At 41.1% G+C, this 23,198-nt stretch overlaps 1 protein-coding gene across 1 annotated transcript in view; it reads right to left on the bottom strand.

Moving 5' to 3' along the window:
• Positions 1–484: 484 nt before the first annotated feature.
• LOC117038126 (nuclear RNA export factor 2-like) overlaps positions 485–23,198 on the bottom strand; it is a 38,046-nt gene continuing 15,332 nt past the window's right edge. Inside the window, exons 2-21 of the mRNA XM_033134833.1 lie at positions 15,682–15,865; positions 15,306–15,456; positions 14,643–14,726; positions 14,431–14,535; positions 14,234–14,314; positions 14,045–14,114; positions 13,808–13,896; positions 13,582–13,689; positions 13,298–13,407; positions 11,540–11,576; positions 11,076–11,144; positions 10,935–10,990; positions 10,690–10,797; positions 10,511–10,569; positions 10,292–10,407; positions 10,154–10,196; positions 9,519–9,591; positions 8,819–9,001; positions 666–726; positions 485–529 (exon numbers count right to left, since the gene is read on the bottom strand). Coding sequence (XP_032990724.1) covers positions 485–529; positions 666–726; positions 8,819–9,001; positions 9,519–9,591; positions 10,154–10,196; positions 10,292–10,407; positions 10,511–10,569; positions 10,690–10,797; positions 10,935–10,990; positions 11,076–11,144; positions 11,540–11,576; positions 13,298–13,407; positions 13,582–13,689; positions 13,808–13,896; positions 14,045–14,114; positions 14,234–14,314; positions 14,431–14,535; positions 14,643–14,726; positions 15,306–15,456; positions 15,682–15,865 — 1,832 coding nt within the window. The remainder of the gene's footprint in view (positions 530–665; positions 727–8,818; positions 9,002–9,518; positions 9,592–10,153; positions 10,197–10,291; positions 10,408–10,510; positions 10,570–10,689; positions 10,798–10,934; positions 10,991–11,075; positions 11,145–11,539; positions 11,577–13,297; positions 13,408–13,581; positions 13,690–13,807; positions 13,897–14,044; positions 14,115–14,233; positions 14,315–14,430; positions 14,536–14,642; positions 14,727–15,305; positions 15,457–15,681; positions 15,866–23,198) is intronic.

The following is a 23,198-nucleotide window of genomic DNA, read 5'->3' as shown; positions in this document are numbered from 1 at the left end:
CCCTTCCTTCCACAGTCCTCACTAGCCAGTAGGCATCTCTGGCAAAGCCCTTTTGTGTCAGGTCTTATACCTGACTAAGTCACACTGTCTCCAAAGGCCAATATCCCTGGAAGCAGCATGTATCCCTTTTCATCAGAATTTATTGACAAACTACCTATGAGTCAAGCCAGATGTATCTGCTAGAAACTGCCAGGGTGAATGGGGGAGTTGGGGGTGGAGAGGGCAAGGGCTTTCAGTCCTGGACCCATTAGCTCATTGTTGGGCAGGGGAAGAACGATCCAAGACACACAACACACACTGTGCAACATCACTCTTTATTATGAAAATAAACAGCAATCATGAGTGGGGAAAATAGAACTGACACTCAGGTTACGTAACTTCAGTTTCTTGGTCAGCCAGGCCTCCAACCCCAATCATGGGCATGGCCTTAGGTTGGAGAAAAGAGAAACCAAAACGATGACGATGAAATCCAAAGGCTTTTTTTTTAGGGGATTTGTTTGAAGGCCTCTGCTGGGATCTGGCCATTGGTCTGGAGGGGAGAAAGTCAGGATGTCAGAAGAGCCAGCTCTCTGAGTTTCATTCCCAGGGCACTAGCCTCCACATTTGTGGCCTTCCCAAAGACCCAGAAATTTCCATCTTTAAATCACTTGATTCTCAAACCTCACCTTGAGCATAATGAAGATCTGACCAGCTCTGGTGTAGTTCCACTGGCTGTCCTGAAGGCACCTGGAGTGGGAGAGTAGGTTATCTCCATTAATACCACAGTAGACACACCAGCCATAAAATGCCACCACTAAATCTATGCGACTTTTTTGCTGGGACACAGGTACCAGAACGAGCACTATGTGTAATGAGGAAGAAAGTCCTAGTGAAAACCAAAACATCTGCAATTAGCATTCATGCCCACTAGAATTCAAAATAGAAAAATTGAGCTGTTCAAAGAACAAGGGAGCTTAATATATATTGATAAAGATGTTCAAGACAATAACAAATGAAAACTTAAAAAATACAAGTTTTCAATTATATTCTATTGAACTATAGTACACATACCACAGCATTTACCAGTTTAAAGTGTACAGTTCAGTACCTTTTAGTATATTACAAGAATGTGCAACCGTCACAGCTTTCTAATTGCAAAATATTTTTATCACCTCAAAAAGCAACTCCTTAAGGATGTGACATAGGAATGGCGGCAGCGGGGTGCACTTTTTGAGTTCTCCTCTGGATCTTATCACAAACGGGACATCTATAACCCATCAAATGACTCTCTGCTCATCACGCAGAACAGCTAAGAGACTCGTGCAAGGATTTCTTGAAGGAAAATATACACAACACAAGAGTCACCTTTGGCGCACATGCAGAGAAGAACAAAGTAGTGCAAGTCAAATATAAAGGACACATACTACATAAGACAACCCAGCAAGAACAAAGAACTCTAGGGGATCTACCTAAAACATCCAAGCAAACACAGAGAGTCAGCCAGAATGGGGAAACAAAGATACACGTCCCAAACAAAAGAACAGAAGAAACCTCCAGAGATGGAACCAACTGAAACAGAGGTAACCAACCTATCAGAGACAGAGTTCAGAACACTGATGATAAGAATGTTTAAGGAGCTTAGAGATGACATAAAGAAGGATAGAAAAATCATAATGAACCACCAATAGAAAAATCATAAGGAACCAACCACTAAAGAACATAATTACCGAAATAAAGAACTCACTAGAAAGAATTAACAGCAGGTTAGATCAAGAAGAGGATCGAATCAGCGATTAGAAGACAAGTTAGTAGAGATCACCCAAACAGAACAACAGAAAGAAAAAAGAATAAAAAACAATGAAGATGGTTTAAGAGACCTCTGGGATAACATCAAGCGCAACAACATGTGCATCATAGGAATACCAGAAGGTAAAGAGAGGAAGCAAGGGATTGAGAACATATTTGAAGTAATAATGTCCGAAAACTTCCCTAACCTGATAAAGGACACCAACATACAAGCCCAGGAAGTGCAGAGAGTTCCAACCAAGATAAACCCAAACAGGTTCACACCAAGGCACATTATAGTTAAAATGGCAAAGGTTAAAGACAAAGAGAGAATCCTAAAAGCAGCAAGAGAAAGACAAAGGGTTACATATAAGGGAACTCCCATAAGACTATCAAATGACTTTTCTGCAAAAACATTGAAGGCCAGGAGGGAGTGGCAGGAGGTACTCAAAGTGATGGAAAACAAAGGCCTACAACCTAGATTGCTTTATCCAGCAAGGCTATCATTTAAAGTTGATGGAGAGATAGGCAGCTTCCCAGAAAAGAATAAGCTAAAGGAATTTATTACCACCAAGCCAGCATTGCAAGAAATACTAAAAGGACTTCTGCAAGACCCTTGTGTATGTTGTATACAAGAGACTCACCTCAGATCAAAAGACACACACAGGATGAAAGTGAAGGGTTGGAGTAAGATATTCCATACAAATGGAAATGAGAAAAAAGCTGGAGTTGCAATACTTATATCTGACAAAATAGACTTTAAAATGAAGAACATATTAAAAGACAAAGATGGGCACTATATAATAATAAAGGGGTCAATGCGACAAGAGGACATAACCCTTGTAAACATCTATGCACCCAACATAGGAGACACCTAAATATATAAAACAGGTACTGACTGACATAAAGACAGAGATCAACAGTAACACTATCATAGTAGGGGATTTCAACACACCTCTGACAACAAGGACAGGTCTTCCAGACAGAAAATCAATATGGAAACAACAGCCTTAAATGACACATTGGACCACTTTGATTTAATCGATATTTTCAGAGCATTTCACCCCAAAGCTGCAGAATACACGTTCTTCTCAAGCGCACATGGAACATTTTCCAAGATAGACAGACAGTATGTTAGGCCACAAAACAAGTCTTGATAAATTTAAGAAAACTGAAATCATACCAATTGTCTTCTCTAACCACAGTGCTGTGAAATTAGAAATGAACTAAAGGAAAAAAACTGGAAGACACACCAATTCATGGAAGCTGAATAACATGTTACTAAATAATGAATGGGTCAACCAGGAGATCAAGGAAAAAATCAAAAGATATCTCGAGACAAACGAAAATGAAAACACCACAACCCAAAATCTATGGGATACCGCAAAAGCAGTCCCAAGAGGAAAATTCGTAGCATTGCAGGTCTACCTAAAGAAACAACAAACATCACTAATCAACAGTTTATCTTCACACTTAAGGGATCTGGAAAAAGAACAGCAAAATAAGCCCAAAGGGAGTACTAGGAAGGAGATAATAAAGAACAGAGCAGAAATAAGTGAAATAGAAACCAGAAAAACAGTACAAAAGATCAATGAATCCAAGAGTTGGTTCTTAGAGAAGATAAACAAAATTGACAAACCTTAAGCCAGACTCATTAAAAAAAAGAGAGAGAGGACCCAAATTAATAAAATCAGAAATGGAAGAGGCGAAGTGACAACAGACACTGCAGAAATACAAAACATTTTAAGAAATTACTATGAGCAACTATATGCCAACAAATTTCACAATCTGGATGAAATGGACAATTTTCTAGAGGTGTACAACCTTCCAAGGCTAACTCAAGAAGAAACAGAAAACCTGAATAGGCTGATTACCACCAGGGAAATTGAATCAGTAATCAACAAGCTCCCAACAAACAAAAGCCCTGGACCAGATGGCTTTACAGGTGAATTTTGAAAAACGATCAAAAAAGAATTATCACCTATTCTCCTCAAGCTCTTCCAAAAAATCCAGAAGGAGGGAAGACTCTCAAACACTTTTTACGGAGCCACTATCACCCTGATCCCAAAATCAGACAAAGACACCACAAAAAAAGAAAACTACAGGCCGATATCTCTAATGAATATAGATGCAAAAATCCTCAACAAAATATTACCGAACAGAATTCAGCAATACATTAAAAAGATCATACACCATGATCAAGTGGGATTCATCCCTGGTATGCAAGGGTGGTTCAACATCCGCAAATCAATTAATGTGATACACCACATTAACAAAATGGAAAACAAAAATCACATGATCATATCAATAGATGCAGAAAAAGCATTTGATAAAATCCAACAGCCATTTATGATAAAAACCCTTAAGAAAGTGGGAATCGAGGGATCATATCTCAACATAATAAAGGCCATATATGATAAACCCACAGCTAACATCATACTCAATGGGGAAAAGCTAAAACCATTCCCCTTAAGATCAGGAACAAGAAAGGTTGCCCACTTTCTTCACTTCTATTCAACATAGTGCTGGAAGTTCTAGTCACAGCAATCAGACAAGAAAAAGAAATAAAATGCATCCAAATTGGTAAGGAGGAAGTAAAATTGTCATTATATGCAGATCACATGATACTATATATAGAGAACCCTAAAGACTCCACCAACAAACTATTAGAGCTGATAGATGAATTTAGTAAAGTAGCAGGATACAAAATTAATATTCAGAAATCAGTTGCATTTGTATATACCAATAATAAAACATCAGAAGGAGAAATTAAGAAAAGAATCCCATTTACAATTGCTCCAAAGACTATAAAATACCTGGGAATAAATTTAACCAAATAAAAGATCTGTACTCAGAAAATTATAAGACACTGAAGAAATAAAAGAAGATACAAATAGATGGAAACACATACCATGTTCATGGATAGGAAGAATTAATATAGTTAAAATGTCCATACTGCCTAAGGTAATATACATATTAAACGCAATTCCTATCAAACTACCAATGACGTTTTCCACAGAAATAGAATATAGAATCCTAAAATTTATATGGGACCATAAAAGACCCCGGATAGCCTCAGCAATCTTGAGAAATAAGAACAAAGTGGGAGGTAAAACAATACCTGACATCAAATTATACTACAAGGCTACAGTAATCAAAACAGCATGGTACTTGCATAAAAACAGACACATAGATCAATGGAACAGAATAGAGAGTCCAGAAATAAATCCATGCCTATATGGCCATTTAATCTACGACAGTGGAAGCAAGAATGTACAGTGGCATAAATACAGTCTATTCAATAAATGGTGCTGGGAAACCTGGACAGATACATGCAAAAAAATGAAGCTGGACCACCTCCTTATACCATATACAAAAATAAATTCAAAACAGCTTAAAGACTTAAATATAAGATCTGAAACATAAAATTCCTAGAAGAAAATATAGAAAGAAACTTCACAGACGTTACCCGGAGAAAGATTTTTACTGATATATCCCCTCGCGCGAGGAAAGCAAGAAGAAAAAATAAACATGTTGGATTGCATCAAACTAAAAAGTTTTTTCACAGCAAAGGAAACCATCAATAAAACAAAAAGGGATCCTACTGAATGTGAAAAGATATTTGCCAATGATATATCTGATAAGGGGTTAATATCACAAATTTATAATAAACTCACTCAACTGCAAAAAAACAAACAACCCAAATAAAAAATGGGCAGAGGATATAAAGAGACATTTTTCTAAAAAGGACATACAGACGGCAAACAGACATATGAAGAAATGCTCAACGTCACTAACCATCAGAGAAATGCAAATAAAAGCACAATGAGATACCACCTCACCCCAGTCAAAATGGCTACCATCAATAAATCAACAAACAAGAAGTGCTGGCGCGGATGTGGAGAAAAGGGAATGCTTGTGCACTGCTGGTGGGATTGCAGATTGTTGCAGCCACTGTGGAAAACAGTATTGGAGGTATCTCAAAAATCTGAAAATGGAACCACCTTATGATCCAGCAATTCCACTTCTAGGTATCTATCCGGAGAAATCCAAAACTCTAATTCAAAAATCTTTATGCACCCCTGTGTTTATTGCAGCACTATATACAATAGCCAAGTCATGGAAACAACTGAAATGCCCATCGGTAGATGACTGGATTAAGAAACGGTGGTACATTTATACAATGGAGTATTACGCAGCCATAAAGAAGAAAGAACTCTTACCATTTGCAACAACATAGATGGACCTAGAGAACATTATGTTAAAAGAAATGAGTCACACAGAGAAAGACAAATATCATATGATGTCACGTATATGTGGAATCTAAAGAAAATAAGTGAATGAACTAATCAGAAACAGTTTTGGAGACATGGAGGAAAAACTGAGGGTTGCTAGATGGGCGGTGGGGGTGGGGATAAAGGGGGAAGGTGAGGGGATTAGAAAACAGTCGGTAACCACAAGATGGCCACGGGGTTTTGAAAATTAATCTGGGAACGTAATCAATAATGTTGTAAAGATTTTGTAGGGTATCTGATGGACACTTGTCCCATTTGGGAGACCACCTCAGGGATGATGTAGATGCCTAATCACTGCACTGTACACCTGTAGCTGAACAATAATGAATGTCAACTATAATTTCATATATATATATATATATATATATATATATATACACACATGTATATATATGTATGTATATATAGTTACAAGAAATGGAGTACAGCATTAGGAATAGACAGTGGAAATGTAATGGCTCTGTGCGATGTCAGAGAGATAGTGGATGGGGGGAGGGGGTTCACACAGTGTTAGGGATATAAATGATAAACGTCTAAGTATTACTCTGTCTTGTGTACCTGAAACTAATAAAAAAAAAAAAAAGCAACTCCTTAAGATAAGAGACCACTCCCTATTCCTCCCCTTTCCCTAGACCCTGGCAAACACAAATCTGCTTTCAGTCCCTGTGGATTTGGCTATTATGGACCTTTGATATAAATGAAATCATACAACATGTGACCTTTTGTGACTGGCTTCTTTAACTTGCCTTAATGTTTTCAAGGTTCATCTATGTTATGGCATATATCAGAACTATATTCTTTTTTTATGACTAAATGATACTTTACTGGATTTATTTATCCATTCATTAGCTAAAAGACATCTGAGTTGTTTATCCACTCTTTGGGTATTAGGAATAATGTTGTTATGACCCTTTCTCTAAAAGCTTTTGAGTAAATGTGTTTTCATTTCTTTTGGTATATACTTAGGAGTGGGATTACTGGGTCACGTGGTAACTCAATGTTTAATATTTTGAGGAACTTCCAAAAAATTTTCCACAGTGAATGCTCCATTTCACATTAATACCAAATAATATATGAAAGTTCTAACATCCCCACATCCTCATCCACACTTATCTTCTGTTTCACTGAAAAGCCATCTTAGTGTGTATGAAGTGGTATCTCCTTCCTGTTTTGATTTGCATTTCCCTAATGACTAATAATGCTGAGCATATTTTCATGTGCTTGTTGTTTATTTCTCTATCTTCTTTAGAGAAATGTCTATTCAAATCATTTTACCATTTTTAAATTGGGTTGTTTATCTTTTTGTTGTTGAGTTGTAAGTGTCCTTCAGATATTTTGGAAATGATATGAGATATGAGATTTACATTCCCCCATTCCGTGAGTTGTATTTTCACTTCTTTGATAGTGTCCTTTGACGCACAAAAGATTTTAATTTTGATGAAGTTCAGTTTTTTTCTATGGTTGCTTGTGCTTTTGGTGTCATACCAGGTGGTAAGAGGAGTGGGGGGTTGGTAAATAAGGGTAAAAGGGATAAAATATATGGTGATGGAAGGAGAACTGACTCTGGGTGGTGACCACACAATGTGATATATAGATGATGTATTACAGAATTGTACACCTGAAATCTATGTGACTTTACTAACAATTGTCACCCCAATAAACTTTAATTAAAAAAAAAGAAACTATCACCTAATTCAAGGTCATGAAGATATATACCTATGTTTTCTTAGAGTTTTTATAGTTGTAGATCTTATATTTAGATCTTTGATCCATGTTGAGTAATATTTGTATATCGTGTGTGCTAAGGATCAAAATTCTTTTTTTTTCTTTCTGCAAGTGGATATACAGGTGTTCCAGCACAATTTGTTGAAAAGACTTTCGTCTCCATTAAAATTATTTTGGCACCTAGTTGAAAATCAATTGACTACAAATGTCAGGGTTCATTTATGGACTCTCAATTTTATTTTATTAACCTATATGTCTATCCAAATATCAGTATTAACACAGTCTTGATTATAGTAACTTTGTAGTAAGTTTTGAAATTGTAAGGATCGAGAATTATAAGTCCTCCAAACTTATTCTTCACTTTCAATATTGTTTTGACTTTTCTAAGTCCATTGCATTTCCATGTGAATTTTCGGACCCCCTCATCAATTTCGTGAAAAGAGACAACTGGGATTTTGATAGGAATAATGTTGAATATGTGGACCACTTTGAATAGCATCACCAGCTTAACAACATTAAGTGTTGCAATCCACAAACATAACATGTTCTGCCATTTTTTAGGTGTTACGTAATTTATTCCAAAAATGTTTTAAAGATTTCAGAGTATAAGTTTTTCACTTCTTTAGTAACATGTCTTTCTATGTATTTATTCTCTTATTCTACTATAAATGGAATCATTTTTAAAATTTCATTTTAGGATTGTTCATTGTAAGTACATAGAAAAACAAATGATTTTTTTTACATTGGTCTTGTGATCCTGAAACTTTAGTAAACATTTTTTTTTTTATCTATTCTCATAGATTTTTAGTGGATTCCTTAGGATTTTCCATATACAAAATTATGCCATCTGAGCATTGTACTGTTTTTAAAAATCTTTACATGTATCATCATAAAATTAGGATGTCTTTTTCATGGGCCTACTTTATTTTTAGAAGCAAAATATCCAAATAATTTTCCAAATTGCCTATGTGTTTCCGTTTGTCAGCCCCACACTACCAAGCTCCTTTCTATATTCATATACCCACAACACTCACTTCTGAGACCACAAGAGTTTCATCCCAGACTGGGTGGAGAAAGCCAGCACCATATCCCTCTGCTCCCGTGAAAGGGTGAGCAGGGACCTGTAGACGGGCATACGCACTGGGATGGCGAAGGTGCTCTGGGTCTTTTTAGGGATGGTGTCCCTCACAAACAGCTCATCATTCACGATGAATATACTGGAGGGAAAATGGGCCATTAGACAACTGACGAATAAACAACCCCAAGCCCCAAACAATGATCCTGCTCCCATTGCCACTCAGCAACCAGATTCCTTCCATACCCCAACTGTGCCTGTCCCCCAGGTTCCTTGGCTGCTAGCTCTGCCCCTCCCACAGAGCCCACTCTTGGAGAGATTCTCTACCAGCTTTACTAGATTTGTAGGTTTAACCCCAAAGCACTTACTCTGTAAAACAGCCTACAGGACAGGACAGTCTAATCCTATTTTTAGAGGAAGACATTGTGTCACAGAAAGGTCAAGTGACTTGACCAAGGTCACAACCTCATAAGTGTTGGGTCAGAACGAGAACCCAGTGCTCTAACCCCAGAGACCAGGCTCTTAACACCTATGCTGGACTGCTGCTTGGATCTACCTGTTGGCTTCCACAATGTTGAGAAAACCCCAAGGAAATGCATGTTTCCACACCCCTGGGCCCAGGCTGGGCTGGGTGTTCCCACCCACAGTGCAGGACTCACCCGGAACTGCTGGCAGGGATAGCGATGAAGGTCCGGGTGAAGGCACGCACAGAACCTTGAGACTTTCCTTCCACTTCCACAAAAAACAAACAACAGCCCTTTAAAGTCGCACATGCTTCACATGCTCACACTGCTTTCCCCTGTCAGGGTCTGGCTTGACACTCATGCCAAAGGGAACAACTGTTCACTGGGAATCAGGGTGTGGGGGGTGGGGAGGGCAACAATAGGGACCATCTGCTCTCACTGACAGGGATGTTACCACGTGCCGGGCCCTGGGACAACCCCTTCACAAGTTCATAGGTTTCATTTTGTACAGCTACCCAAGAGGTGGGATTTATTAAGTCCATGTGGCAAATGAGGAACATGAGAGGTTAGGTAATGGGCCCAAGTCCTCAGAGTAAGCATCTAGGACGACAGATTTCAAAGTCCACAGTGTGTGCCCACAACGCCCGAGCTGTGTGGGCATGGATGCAGGTCTGACTAGGATGATTTGAGGGAAGAAGGTATTCCGGAGAACACAGAGGGAACAGGAAGGAAAGGGGAGGGATAAGAGATATGGGAGAATTCAGAGAGGGAGCCCAGCTGGGGGGAGGCAGCAGTGGGACATCTGGGGAGGGGAGTCTACACACACTCACCTTCCTTGAACTCCCCATTGACAGAGAAGAAGAGCATCTTTTCCTGAAATGGAAGGGCCCAGGTGCTCAGTCACCACCTATACCTCCTACCCACCTACAGCTTTCAGGGCTTGCCTGAGAGAGGAAGCAGGTGCTCACCGTCTGGAACCAAAAGTCCACTACGAAGGAGCTGAAGTCATGCTGTGTTTTGGGCAACACACAGAGGGAGCACACAATGTCACGTTTTGTATGCTTCAGCAGCTGAACCCGCAGGTCTGTGGGGAGGACAGTGAAAGTCATGGTTGCCACACCCTGGGCCCCATGACTGACCCCTTCATGCCCCCGTTCCCTGCCCAATCTAACCCATCACACACGCACAGGGGTCCTTGAGGTTCTTCATATTCCTGTTATCCTTGAAGTACTCAAACAAGCTGCTTCTAGGAGAAAAAGAGCAACAGGAGGTGGTGGTCTGGCCAGTGTGGAAGTTGCCAAGAGCTGGCCCATGTGTGGTGGAGAACCAAATGGCCCAAGATCAGAGTCTGAGCTGTGATACTCACGGGTCAGGGTCTACAGGGTTGAAGGGAATGGTCAGGGAGAAGCAGGCCTCGTCATGATAAACACGGAAGAGACGGCGCCGGTCTCCATAGTCATAAGTCAAGTAATACCTGTGGGGAAACAAAGGAGACAAACTATGTCGTCTGGTCAGTAAATGATACTTCAAAGTCCTTTGGAAACAGATCTGTACTTGGATGGCCTGGTCCGCCCTGCCCTCCCCAATCCTGGTGGTCCCAAGGGCACTTACTTCTTCAGGAAGTGCAGGACTAGACTCTTCAGCATCTCAGATATTTTATAGCTTTCCTGGAATCAAAAGACACTTGAGACTATGTTGCCGACAAAGTGTCCCTTGCAACACCCCAAATGTACTTTGATCCTTCTTTCTTACCTTGCAAGGCTTTATTAAGTAGGGTCTGTCAATGCCATTGATAATTGGTGATGGTAACACCTGGCCATCCTGGAGAAAAGAAGAGGAAGTCAGCAGTGGAGACCAGGGAGGTGGTCCTGGATGATCAGGAAAAGGATGTGCCCAGGAGAGGGTGAGGGTCAGAAGTCAGGTGCAAAAGGACTCTGAATATTCCATGGACGTGATTGCAATGGGTGTCTGCATCATGAGGTCCTGGAAGTCTCTACTGTTATATTCGGGGTGTGTGTGTGTGTGTGTGTGTGTGTGTGTGTGTGTGTGAGTACATTTTCCAGAGAGCATATTCATGGCTTTTTTAGGAGTTCATGTCCCTGAAATGGATAAGGGTCTGATGCAAACACGTGACCTAGGCAAGACTCAAAGTGCTTGAGGGCAGGTGTGGAGGTCGTCAACGGTAGTAAGAGACAATGATGAATGTAGGTACTTACCAGGCGTAACAACTTGGGGAAACATTTTCTGACGGCACTGTCCAAAACCAAAAATAGAAAGGAGTGGTTGATAATTTGGGTTGCAATGCTTCCATTTAGTTAAAATGCCAAAGCCATTAACAAAGACCAGTGTGTTCTGTCCACTCAACAATCCCGTTTTCCCACCTAAGCCTCTGATTTCTAGGTTTCTGGGTCCACTTCCCTGCTGAGCACTGAGCACCTGCTCCTCTTCTCTCACTCACTCTCTCTTCTCCCCCTCCTTACCCCTGAGTAGCTCCCACTTAAACTGCCCTGACTCCCTTTTCCTATGCTATAAGAAGCAGCATTTGTATACCAAGATTTAGGGCTTCTTCCCCAATCCTGCCTCCCTTCCTTCTTCCAGGTCCCCACTGAAGAGGGAATGGGGTGGGAGCCCAGGGCTCAGCTACCTCACCGGGGGGCATTGTGCCAGGGCCAGGACACACCCAAGGGATGGGTGAGGATGTTGGGGCAGAGGGTTGACTGAGGCAGTATGCAGGAAGAAGGGAAGGAAAGAGAGGGGGATGAAGACAAAAAGGGAGTGAAGATAGGAGGGGAGTGATGGGGGAGACGTAGGGGAGTAGAGACAAGGGAGAAAGAGAAAGCAAAGCAAAGGGAAGGGAAAGAAGCTCTGCCATGGGAGTGGGGGTCAGGGTAGAAAACAGAAGAAAGGGGACATGGCTCCCCTGCTGCAGCACTTTCCTACACCTGCCCCTGGCTGATCCTGGGACCTCAGGTTGGAAGGGAAAACATGCACCTGTTGGGCTGGGTGCCCGTTGGGTGCTGGTTGAGCCTTTGTCACTGATGGGAGGTCAGTCTGACCTGGGAAATAGAGCAGCCAGGGGACAGGAGACCTTCCCCAAAAGGAGTAAAAGGTCAGGCCCCAGCTCAGCCTGGGGTAGTGTCTGTGGCCTCCTACTATGATCACTGCCTTCTCTCCTCATGGCCCCTGTGCACCTGTTCCCGTCTTAGTTGGTTCTTCATCTGAGGAATCATACCTGTGTCAGGCTACCCTGGGCTTCTCTGAAAGACCAGGCAGGAAGATGTGATGTGTGGAGGGAGGGAGGGGCAGTGCCCCTGAGAGGTCTGTCCTTCTGTCTCCTCTACACCCTCTGCCCTCTGCCTTCTTGCCTTGGGAGGTGGTTCTGGCCCCTTGACTCAAGGAAACCTGGTTTCTGCAAAAGAGGGTCCAGCTCCTGGCATTGGTCCAAAGGAACAGATGTCATGTTGCCAGCAACCTGGAGCCTCAGCCCTCAGCATGGAGCAGGAATTACCCATGTCAGTTTGCGATTGGAGAAGAGATCCTTTTGGAACATGGGAAAGAGGGTTCCAAACTAAAGAAGATAGGGAAACTCTGTATCATCTCAGAAGCAGAAAGTCCTGTCTCAGCACGAGGCCCTAGGCTGGAAGAGCCTTCTCAGTGCAGGGCACCAGCATCTGGCTCACGGCTGGACCCACCTGGTCCTGGTGAGATAGGGATGTCTTGCTTCCTGGAGCACACTCTTGGGTGGGCATGCTAGAGAACACCAGAAGCAGAGTGAGGAACCAGATACCAGACCAAGAAAACTGGTGAGCAGATTAGAGGAAGAAAAGACCTCAGGTGAGGTGAGAGATACAGAAAAGAAAAGGTCCTCCCAGAGGACCAGGGTTGCCACCTTCTGTAGATGGACACTTTTAGGGATACTCTGATCTCTCAGGGGGCAAGCATCCCCAGGAAGGGTGACAGTGGTTATCACCAACCTTGTGTAGGTGGACTGGTCTGGGAAAGTGTTGCGCAAGGGGTTCCCTTCCAGCCACAACTCTTCGAGCTTCAGCTCTTTCATCTTGTTCACCTCACATATGGACTGCAACTGAAAAATATGAGAAAAAACTGGAAAGGGAGTTCCAGGGAAAGAAAGAAATCCAGACCTCTGCACCCACAACCCCTTCCCTCCTCCACAGATGGTTTCCACTACCTCCTGTCATCACTCTGATGAGCACCCCCCCACCTTTAACCCAACTTGGATCTGGCTCCTGTTTCAAACCTGATTTTTGGAGAGGTTCAGGATCTTGACTGTGGGGGCCATCTGTATAAGGTCAGACAGGCCATTCAGCTGGTATAGTTTGTTGCTGCGCAAGTTCAAGGACAACAGCTTTTGGGGAAAAAAAATCAGAGTGACGGTTACTATCTAGGGCCTCAGGGACAAATCTGCCCCCTGACCATGAGTTCTTCCCTCTACTGGGACACCAGCACTGGGTCTAAGGCCTCACCTCAGGGAAATTCTCTTTGATGATCTGCAGGGTGGCAGCCATGCAGTTTCTTCGATTCAGGATTATATCAATATCAAGGCCCACCAAGTCTTCAGGAAGACGAGAAGAAGGAATCAGAAGACTGAAAGGGTCCACGACCACCACCAACCCCTTAACATGCTACCATCCATAAGTCTCCTTTCCAGGCCGACCTTACTATCCTCTCACCTGCCCTAAAATTATTAATGTCAGCCATACCTGGGTCAAAGCGGAACATCTGGAGGTCAAGAGCTTTCTGGGAGGGATCATATCGCTTGTTCATGGTCAGCTGCAGAGGAAGATGGAGAGAAAGTGCTGAGGCTACGGTGGTGATAGGAAAATTGGGAATCGGAGGAAGAAGAGGTGGGTCTGGGCGTGGGCACACAACATGCCTTGAGTCTGCATTACCTTTAGCTGCTCCATTTCCTTTGGCTCCAACTTATCCCGCACAGAGTAGGGTACAACAGAAGTACTGACAAAGATAGGTATCTGCAGGAAGGAGCGGTGGGGTAAGCACTAGGAACTCCAGTTCCAAAGAAGATGACCAGCCCCTGACCTATCCTTCTGCCCCTGGACTATGTACAAGCAATGCCCTCCACACACACCTTTTGGTTCTCCTCATCACAAATCTTATAGCTGACATCCTTCAATGCAGAGGCAGCGCTAGCACCCTGGACAAAGAACCGGGCCCAGTTGTTTGCATAGTTGAACTACAGAGATTGAAGCAACAATAGTGACATAAGCCAATGGCCCCTGCTGAGCCAGGTCTCTCCCCCTTCCCTGTGTGCCCTAATGTGGTTTCACCATCCTCTCTTACATCCACTGGAGTGAAAGGGACACTGCAATGGCTCTGGATTGAATTCATTAGCCATATTTTGTCATACTTCATCCCATCAGGAACCTAAAGGTGAAAAGAAAAGGAAGAGAGAGAGCAGGAACAACATGCAAAGAAGGCTGGAGAACAGGCCCAACACAGGGTTCTTTTCCCACCTTGTGTCAAAATCAAAAGGACTTCTAAAAAGGGGACTGCAGACATAATTTCTTATGTTTGTGCCAAATATGGAGTTCTTAAATCCCTTTTTCTCTATTCCAACTCTCCTTGATTTAATCAACATAAGGTGTTAGATATGATTCTTCTTTTATCAATTTCCAGGAGATCCTCCAGAGACCCAACCCTCCATCTCCTACACTCATCTTGAACCAAACTGAGACATCTAGTGAGGAGTCGTTTCATCTCCTTGGCAGTAGTTCCACTTTTGCCTTTAGACAGTCTCTTCCATTTTCCCTACAGTCCTCCTGCCTCCTTTATACTGCTTCTCTGAATGTGCCCTTAGAGGAACAAGAATGTTACCTCCTAGTAATAAAAAGGAAAGATTACAAACTGTCCCCAACAAAGTACCTAGCATCTTTCTATGAGACCAACATAAGTCTAGCTGACCTTTTTCGCAAGCATGTTCCACATATTTTTCAGGACACTCACTGTGATTTTGAACCAGCTCCCCAGGGTTCCATCTTGTGTGTTCTGCCCCACTTCTCCCTCACGAGGTTTTCTACCTTTCTGCACAATAATCTGGATACGGCCTTCAATGCGCAATTCCACTCCTCTGTTGTGCCGGATGGTATTCAGACTACTATGGGAGGAAGTGGAAAGAAGGAGGGTGGCAATAAATGCTAAGAAATCTTGTATACACCTTCACCTCTCTGACACCAGGACTACAATTAGGACTGCTCAACCATTATTTCACTTCTAGCGTTCTTCAGTTTTCCAGTGAGAAGAAAAAAAGAAGACAACGAAGAGTTAAAAAGTTGCAGTCCCATGGGAAGCTGCATACAAACGAGGCTGCCTGGTCACTTACTGCTTTACTTGGGGGATCTGCTGGACATCCTTAATCCCCTGTTTCCCATTATCTTTCTGGAGTTGTGAATGCTGACACTTGTTTCCACCATGCTCACAGAGATGATTCCTCTTGCCAAAATGACGTCGGAAACAACTCCAACTTTTCTTTTGTCCTTGACGTGAGTTACCAACATCTTTGTCTTCTGAAAAGGGGAACAAAAATACAAGTTTGAGAACATATCAGTGCCCCACTTCCCAGGTACCACATCTTACACCAATGCCATGGTAGGGCAAGCAAAGTGCCAACCTGCCCTAAGGCACTATTCCCACAGACTCCAGAAAGGAAACTCCTCTGCCTATCCAGATAGGAGAACCTTATCTAACATATGGTACTGTCAGTGGAGAGATCACAGAGGAGGAAGTAGAGGAGGAGGAAGAGGAAGAGGAGGTAACTGCGTTGAACCTTTTTAAAAATGGAGCAGGATTTACAAAGAAGAGTGGTGTATGTATCCATGGGTTAGACTGAACACCAGCCATACACCAGGACGGCATGCGAATCTTGCCCCTCTCAGACCTAACAACCACACCAATACCTGGGAGCCAAACTCTTTCATGCTTCCCAAACCCAATCAGACACCAAACCGTATCCACCAATACTCAGTAAGCTGTTCTTCCTCTGCCAGGGCAGTACAAGCTTTAATGTCAGGTGGGACTGAGGTAACAGCCTCCTAAAACCTCACCCTCCCTCCAGCCTTACTCCCAACAATACTCTGTTTGAAATATCCAGAGTGAGCTTCCTCTTTGTCCAGTCTAAAATGCCTTTCAGCTCAGGAGACAACTCTTTCTAAACTTGGCTTTTCTGTAACAAGGGTCTGAAGGACTGAAATGAAATGACATTTCAAGTACCATTTCCAAGTCTCTAGGGATTCTTCTTTTCTCTTTCTATTATCAATATTTAATTTTAAAAAAATTTTTTTACTAAAATTAATTGGGGTGACAATGGTTAGTAAACTTACAAAGGTTTCAAGTGTACAATTCTGTAATACATCATCTATATATCACATTGTGTGTTATCAATTTCTAATTTGACCCCATTATGGTCAGAGAACATGCTCTACATGATTTTGATTCTATTGAAATTGTGAAGGTTTGTTAGATGGCCCAGGAGATGATCTACCTTGGTGAATCTTACATAGACACCTGAAAAAAAATTGTACTCTGCTGCTTTCGGGTGGAGTATTCTATTTATCATGTAGATCCTATTAGTTTATTGTGTTATTCAGAGATCCTATATCCTTCCTGAGTTTCCCTCTAGTGATTCTAAGACTTGCTGAGTGGGCAGCTGTTGAAGACCCCAACTATAATTATGGACTTGACTATTTTTCTTTTCAGCACCAGAAGTTTTCACTTTGTGTATTTCAAAACTCTGTTGTTCGGTGCATATACATTTAGTATAGTTATATCTCCCTGGTGGAGTGATTCTTTTTTCATTATTTAATGCCTCTCTTTGTCTCTTATTAATTTTCCTTGGTCTGACATCTACATCTACTCTATTGGAGCGTGTAGCCACAGGTATGCTTATAAAGTGTCTTGGTTATATCACACCCTGTATTAACAACTAGAATCTGTCGTGGTCCACCTCTTCCCCCAACAAACACTCCCGCCAACATATGTAATTCACCATGTAGAAAGATTTGGAAGCTTTTCAGCATCTACAGAAATAAGATACCATCCACGCATAAGTTAGATCATATGGTGTTTGTCTTTCTCTGTCTGACTTATTTCACTTAGCACAATATCACCTAGGTCAATCCGTGTTGTTGCAAATGGTAGGATTTCATTTCTTTTTGTATAACCAAGTAATATTCCATTGTATATATGTGCCACATCTTCTTTATCCAATCATCTATTGATGGGCACTTAACTTACATTGATTCCATATCTTGGCTATTGTAAAAAATGCTGCAGTGAAACAGGGGTGTATATCTCTTTCCAATTATATCTGTGTACACCTGTTTTCATATTATTTGGCGAAACACTCAAAAGAGGAATTCCTGATCATATGGTAATTCCATTCTTCAATTTTTGAGGAACCTCTGTACTGCTTTCCACAGTGGCCGCATCAATTTACAATCCTACCAACAGTGTACAAAGGTTCACTTTAGCACATGAATAGTTTCAAATATAAGAGATAGTCTGCTAAGAATATTTAATGATATTTACCCCAATATACTTGTCCACTAACACAGTGTATGGAAGCCTGATTTCCTACAGTATGCTTAGCCAATTAAAAGTCATACTTACACTTTGACCCAGAAATTTCACTTTTTGAATTTGTCATGCAAATTATTCTCTGCCTAAATATATACCTATAGTTATAAAGCTGTGCTTTACAGGCTCTTTAATGCAGAAGATTGATGCAACCAGATAGTGTCTGATATTGTCAAAAGCAGAGTAGAAGTGATTGTGTTTGGAATTAAGGATGGATAGAAAGGCAGTGACATTAGTACTTGACACACAAAGTGAAAAAAGATGGATGTATGGGTCAGAATGATGAATGTGAGCATTGGGAGGAGAATAAAACACAAATGGAAAAAGCCTCTGAGGTACTGAATTCATCCTGACGATACACATCTCGTCTGTCTCTATAATTCCACCTTCCAGTTGAAAATGACAAAAACAGTTCCTACACAGTCTGAGAAAGGAGAGAGTACAGGGGAACAGCGTGCAAAGATGGGTCCCTTGGACGGAAGGCTGGAGTTCAAGGTGTCTTGATTCCAAACATCACTGTACACCAGACTTTGAGTGACTCCCATCCTAGTGCTCAATTAAGCCCTAACAGAGTCACACATTATTGGTTATGGGCATAGGATATGAGGTCAGATTGGACAAGATTTGACTCCTAATGGTAAATTCTATGGTCCATGGCAAGTAACTTTGACTTTATGGTGACCCACATAAGTTTTTCCCCCTTAAACTGAGGATAGTAATAGTTTCTACCTCATGAGGTAATTAAGAGAATCAAGTTAATATATGGAACGACATGGAAAGCACCTGGAGAAATGCTTGTGACCTAGTAAGCTTTATAAGTAAGTTAGCTATTACTAGGCCAGGTACTTAGTACAATGTCTGGTTTTTAGTAAGGACCTAGTAAGCTTTATAAGTAAGTTAGCTATTACTAGGCCAGGTACTTAGTACAATGTCTGGTTTTTAGTAAGGAAAGAATACATGTTATTGTATTCATTGTTACTAGTCCCCTGGAAAATGAGAAAGAAAAGAGATCGGTGTATGGAAGAAGCTTTCAGTGTCAGCTGTTAACATCTAATACAATTCAACACACTTTCATTAAAAAAAAAAATCCACAGATTGGGAATAAAAGAATACATCAGTAATCAACAGAGAAATGCAAATAAAAATCACAACATCCTATCACCTAACCCCATTAGGATGGTTACTATTAAAAAAATGTAACAGGAAATAAGTGTTGGTGGGGATATGAAAAAGGTGGAAAGGTAGTGCACTGTTGGTGGGAATGAAAAATAGTGCAGCCTCCATGGAAAACAGTATGGAGATTCCTAAAAATATAAAAAAGTAGAAATATCATATAATCCAGCAATCCCAATTCTGGATATATAACCAAAAGTATTGCAAGTAGAGTGTCAAAGAGATATACACACACCTGTGTTCATAGCAGCACTATTCATAATATACAAGCAGTAGAATCAACTAAAATGCCCAGCCATGGATGGATGGATAAACAAATTATGGTACACACACACAGTGGATTACTGTCCAGCCTTAAAAAGGAAGGAAATCCTGTCACATGATTCAATATAGATGAACCTTAAGAACATTATGCGAAATGAAGTGAAGTGGACACAATAAGACAAATACTGTATGTTTCCACTTATATGAAGTATCTAAGGCAGTCAAATGCACAGAAACGGACAACAGAATGGTGGTTACGAGGGACTGGGGGAGGGACAGGAGTAATGGAGAGTTGCTGTCAAATGTATAGAGGTTCAGATTTGCAAAATGTTTCAAAACAATGTGAATATACTTAACAGACCTAAACTGTACACGTAAAGATGGTTATGATGGTAAATTTTATGTTGTGTTTGCTACCGTAATTTAAAAAACTGTACTACAGTATGATTACTCAGAAGTCAATATTAATGAACGTTTATGTTGAGGTGTATAAATATAAACATGAAGAAGTCAAGGAAACATAACATGTGAGAATGCCAACCCTGTTGGTAAACGAGTGGTTGTAAAGCAGAATATTTATACTTTTGTGTCCATGCTTTGTATAAAAGGCTGGGTTGAGGTTTTGCCAGGTGTTTCGAGTGAAGCACTATTCCTATTGATTCATTACACAGCTTAAAAGAAATAATTCATTAGTGATAATCAGATCCACCAGTCTTCTCTCTGATTAATAGGCTGCATCCCTTTGGATGACTCACCCAATTTCACTTGATCCCAAATTACTTATAAGTAGAAATTAGGGGTAACCACCACTTGATCAAGATGTGAAGCACGTGCCACACTCCAAAAGCTTCCAAATTATTCTTTTCATCTCCCAGCTCCACATAAACCTTGATCTGCCTTCTGTCACGATATATCAGTTTTGCCTGCTCCAGAATTTCATACAAATGGAGTCATTCATCCTGTATGCCTTTGTGTCTGGCTTTCTGAGTCAGTGTAATATTTTTAAGATCCATCCATGTTCTTGCCTTTTTTATGACTGAGTAATACCCCATTGTATGTGTCTGTTTACCTTTGATAATGTTTTAATGAGGTTTCAGGAGGAAGTGAAACTAGATATTTGTGTTAAATCAGCTACCTTTCTTGAATAGTCTTCTATTCTTTTATAATCCATATAATTTCTTCCTTTATCACTCCTTTATTTCTCTGGGAAACTATTATCTTAAGACCTTTTTCAGCCTTTTCTATTCCCTCAGTGCAAATCATTTGATTTGTTGAGTTTGTTCTGTCCATCCCATGCTTACCATGGGTTGTGACTGTCTCTTGCAGACGAGGCTTCACTGCCTAGTCAGCCGTTAGACTCCTGGGTGCTGGGATTTAATCCATACCTTGCCCTGGCCTCATCAGTGGTTGAGCTTCCTCCATGGCTCTACGACTGGAGGCCGCTGCTATACCACTGTGTTTAACCATTTCCTTTCTTTATTATAAAGAGATTGTCCTCTCTTTCTTACATAGAAATTATTCTTTCATGCTTCCCAGCACAGCTTGCATTTATAATTATTGGAATACTATGCGTATTTATTATTGGAATATTATTATTCCAAAATCACAAGTATAGCATTTCCAAATTAAGTACTGTAAAATGTTTGCACTCTGAACACTGGAATTGTTCAGGTAGTTCTCAAACTTGTTTACACACTAGAGACACCTGGGCAGATTGAAATAATCAGTAGTACTAGGCTACACCCACAGCAAGTAAAGCTGCACTGGGGTCAGACCCAGGCAAACACATTTTTAAACTGTCCATGTGACTGCACTGTGCAGCCAATTTTGAAAACTGCTGTTCAAATATCAGCTTTTGGTTGATGTTTGCCAGAAGTTCCTCAAATAGCTGTCACCTCATTTTGCTGAGTGTCTACTCAGTGTTGTTTCCGGGTGCTAGTGATTCCATTAGCTTAGACTAGGGATTGGCAAAGTATGGCCCATGGGCCCAACTTGGCCTGTCGCCTGTTTTGGTAAGGCCTGTAAGATAAGTGTGGTTTTCACATATTTGAATTGTTGAAAAAAATCAAAAGAATATTTCTTGACACATGAAAATTATTTGAAATTCACATGTCAGCCTCCATACATAAAGTTTTATTGCAACGCAACCATACTATATCTACTGCAGCTTTCTCTCTACAATAGCGGAGGTGAATAGTTACAACAGAGACCAAATGGCCTACAGAGCCTCAAGTATTTATGATCTGGCCCTTTCCAGAAGAAGTTTGTTGAGTTCTGGCTCAGAGCAAGTGTCCCGAAAGCAAGTGCACAGTAACTCTGCTAAATGGCTGAGTTTACAAAACAGCCCCTTTGGCAAAGCCCAGAAAGAAGATTTACCGTAGACACTTATGACTTCATTATAGGGCCTTTTCCTCAGTAGTCCATTTCTTCTTGGTGTTCTGGGTCAGGTGTGGGAATTGAGTAAGGTATCATTCGCTATCAAGATGGCTCAAGTCACAGATCTAGAATTTTATTTATATATTTTTTACGTACTTATATTTTATTATAAATAACTATCTACATTTTATTAGCTTTTACATTGATCAAATGCAACTTTCAAAGATGTTCAGATATTTCAATATCTAAGGGCTCTGTTAAGCTATTCCCCACCTCCAAGTCTGCTGATGGTCAAACCAACGCGACTAGCCTTCCATCCCAGCTGCCTATTCAGGTAAACAGCACTCACCTTGACCCAGGAGGTTAAGTGCTTCTACACGTGTAGTAAAAAAAAAAAAAATACGATGAATGTTTAAATGAAAAAAATATTACAGTAAAATACACATTGTCATTAATCTCCCTCAAAATGCTCCCCCTCGCGTAGAACACACTTATCCCGTCGTTCTTACCACTTTCTGAAACACTTCTGGAAGTCGTCATTTGTGAGTGCCTTTAAGAGCATTTAAGAAACAAGGTGTGTAGAACATGGCCTGAGAAATGGGCAAAAGGTTTCATCCACTGTCATGACAGTGTTCCATGTCACACATCACTTCTGGTGTGGCAATTTCTGCCAATTAAAAACATTACAGTGTGTCCTCATCCACCGTATTCACTGCATCTGGCACGGAGTGGCTTCTGTCTCTTCCCCAAAGTCAAAGTGACAATGAAAGGTAAACAATTTGAATTGATTCAGGACACCGAAGCAGCCACAGCAATGCAACTAAAGACACTCACGGAAGAGGACTTCCAGAACTGCTTCAGAAAGTGGCAAGAACGATGGGATAAGTGTGTTCGAAGTGACGGGGAGTATTTTGAGAAGGGTCAATGGCAATGTGTCCTTTACTATAGTAATTTTTTTTTTAAGTTTAAATTCACTGTAATTTTTGATCACACCTTTTACTTGGCCTATGATTCCAAGATCCCAACATCCCCACTGAAATGAGGATGAACATGTCAATGACAGGATCTCTCATGTCCGCCAATTCAGAACACTTCAATGTCCTCCTCACCAATACGTCCCCGAATTCTGTGAGGAAAGGAGTGTCCTCTGAGTCCCTAACAGCACCTGCTTGTTCCACCGACACACTGACTTCAAAGACATTTCTATTCAAGTGACCACCGGTGGTAAGTCTTTGCAACTCTTTTACCATTACGTGCCGTGGAATTCAATATTTCATCCTCTAGTGTCAACTGGATCCTTACTGTCTTCAGGTCTACCTGGGCAGACAACCTAATCCAGATCATCATTTCTTTCAGGTTCCTTTGCTTGCAACCAATTTTGGTGTCAAGAATTCTATTAATCAATGTTTCCACTTGTCTATGCTAGAATTCATTCTAGCTAGCTATTTCATG

This window comes from Rhinolophus ferrumequinum, chromosome X (assembly GCF_004115265.2).
Source record: "Rhinolophus ferrumequinum isolate MPI-CBG mRhiFer1 chromosome X, mRhiFer1_v1.p, whole genome shotgun sequence".
Lineage (NCBI taxonomy): Eukaryota > Metazoa > Chordata > Mammalia > Chiroptera > Rhinolophidae > Rhinolophus > Rhinolophus ferrumequinum.
This window is presented reverse-complemented; position numbering and strand designations above follow the sequence as displayed.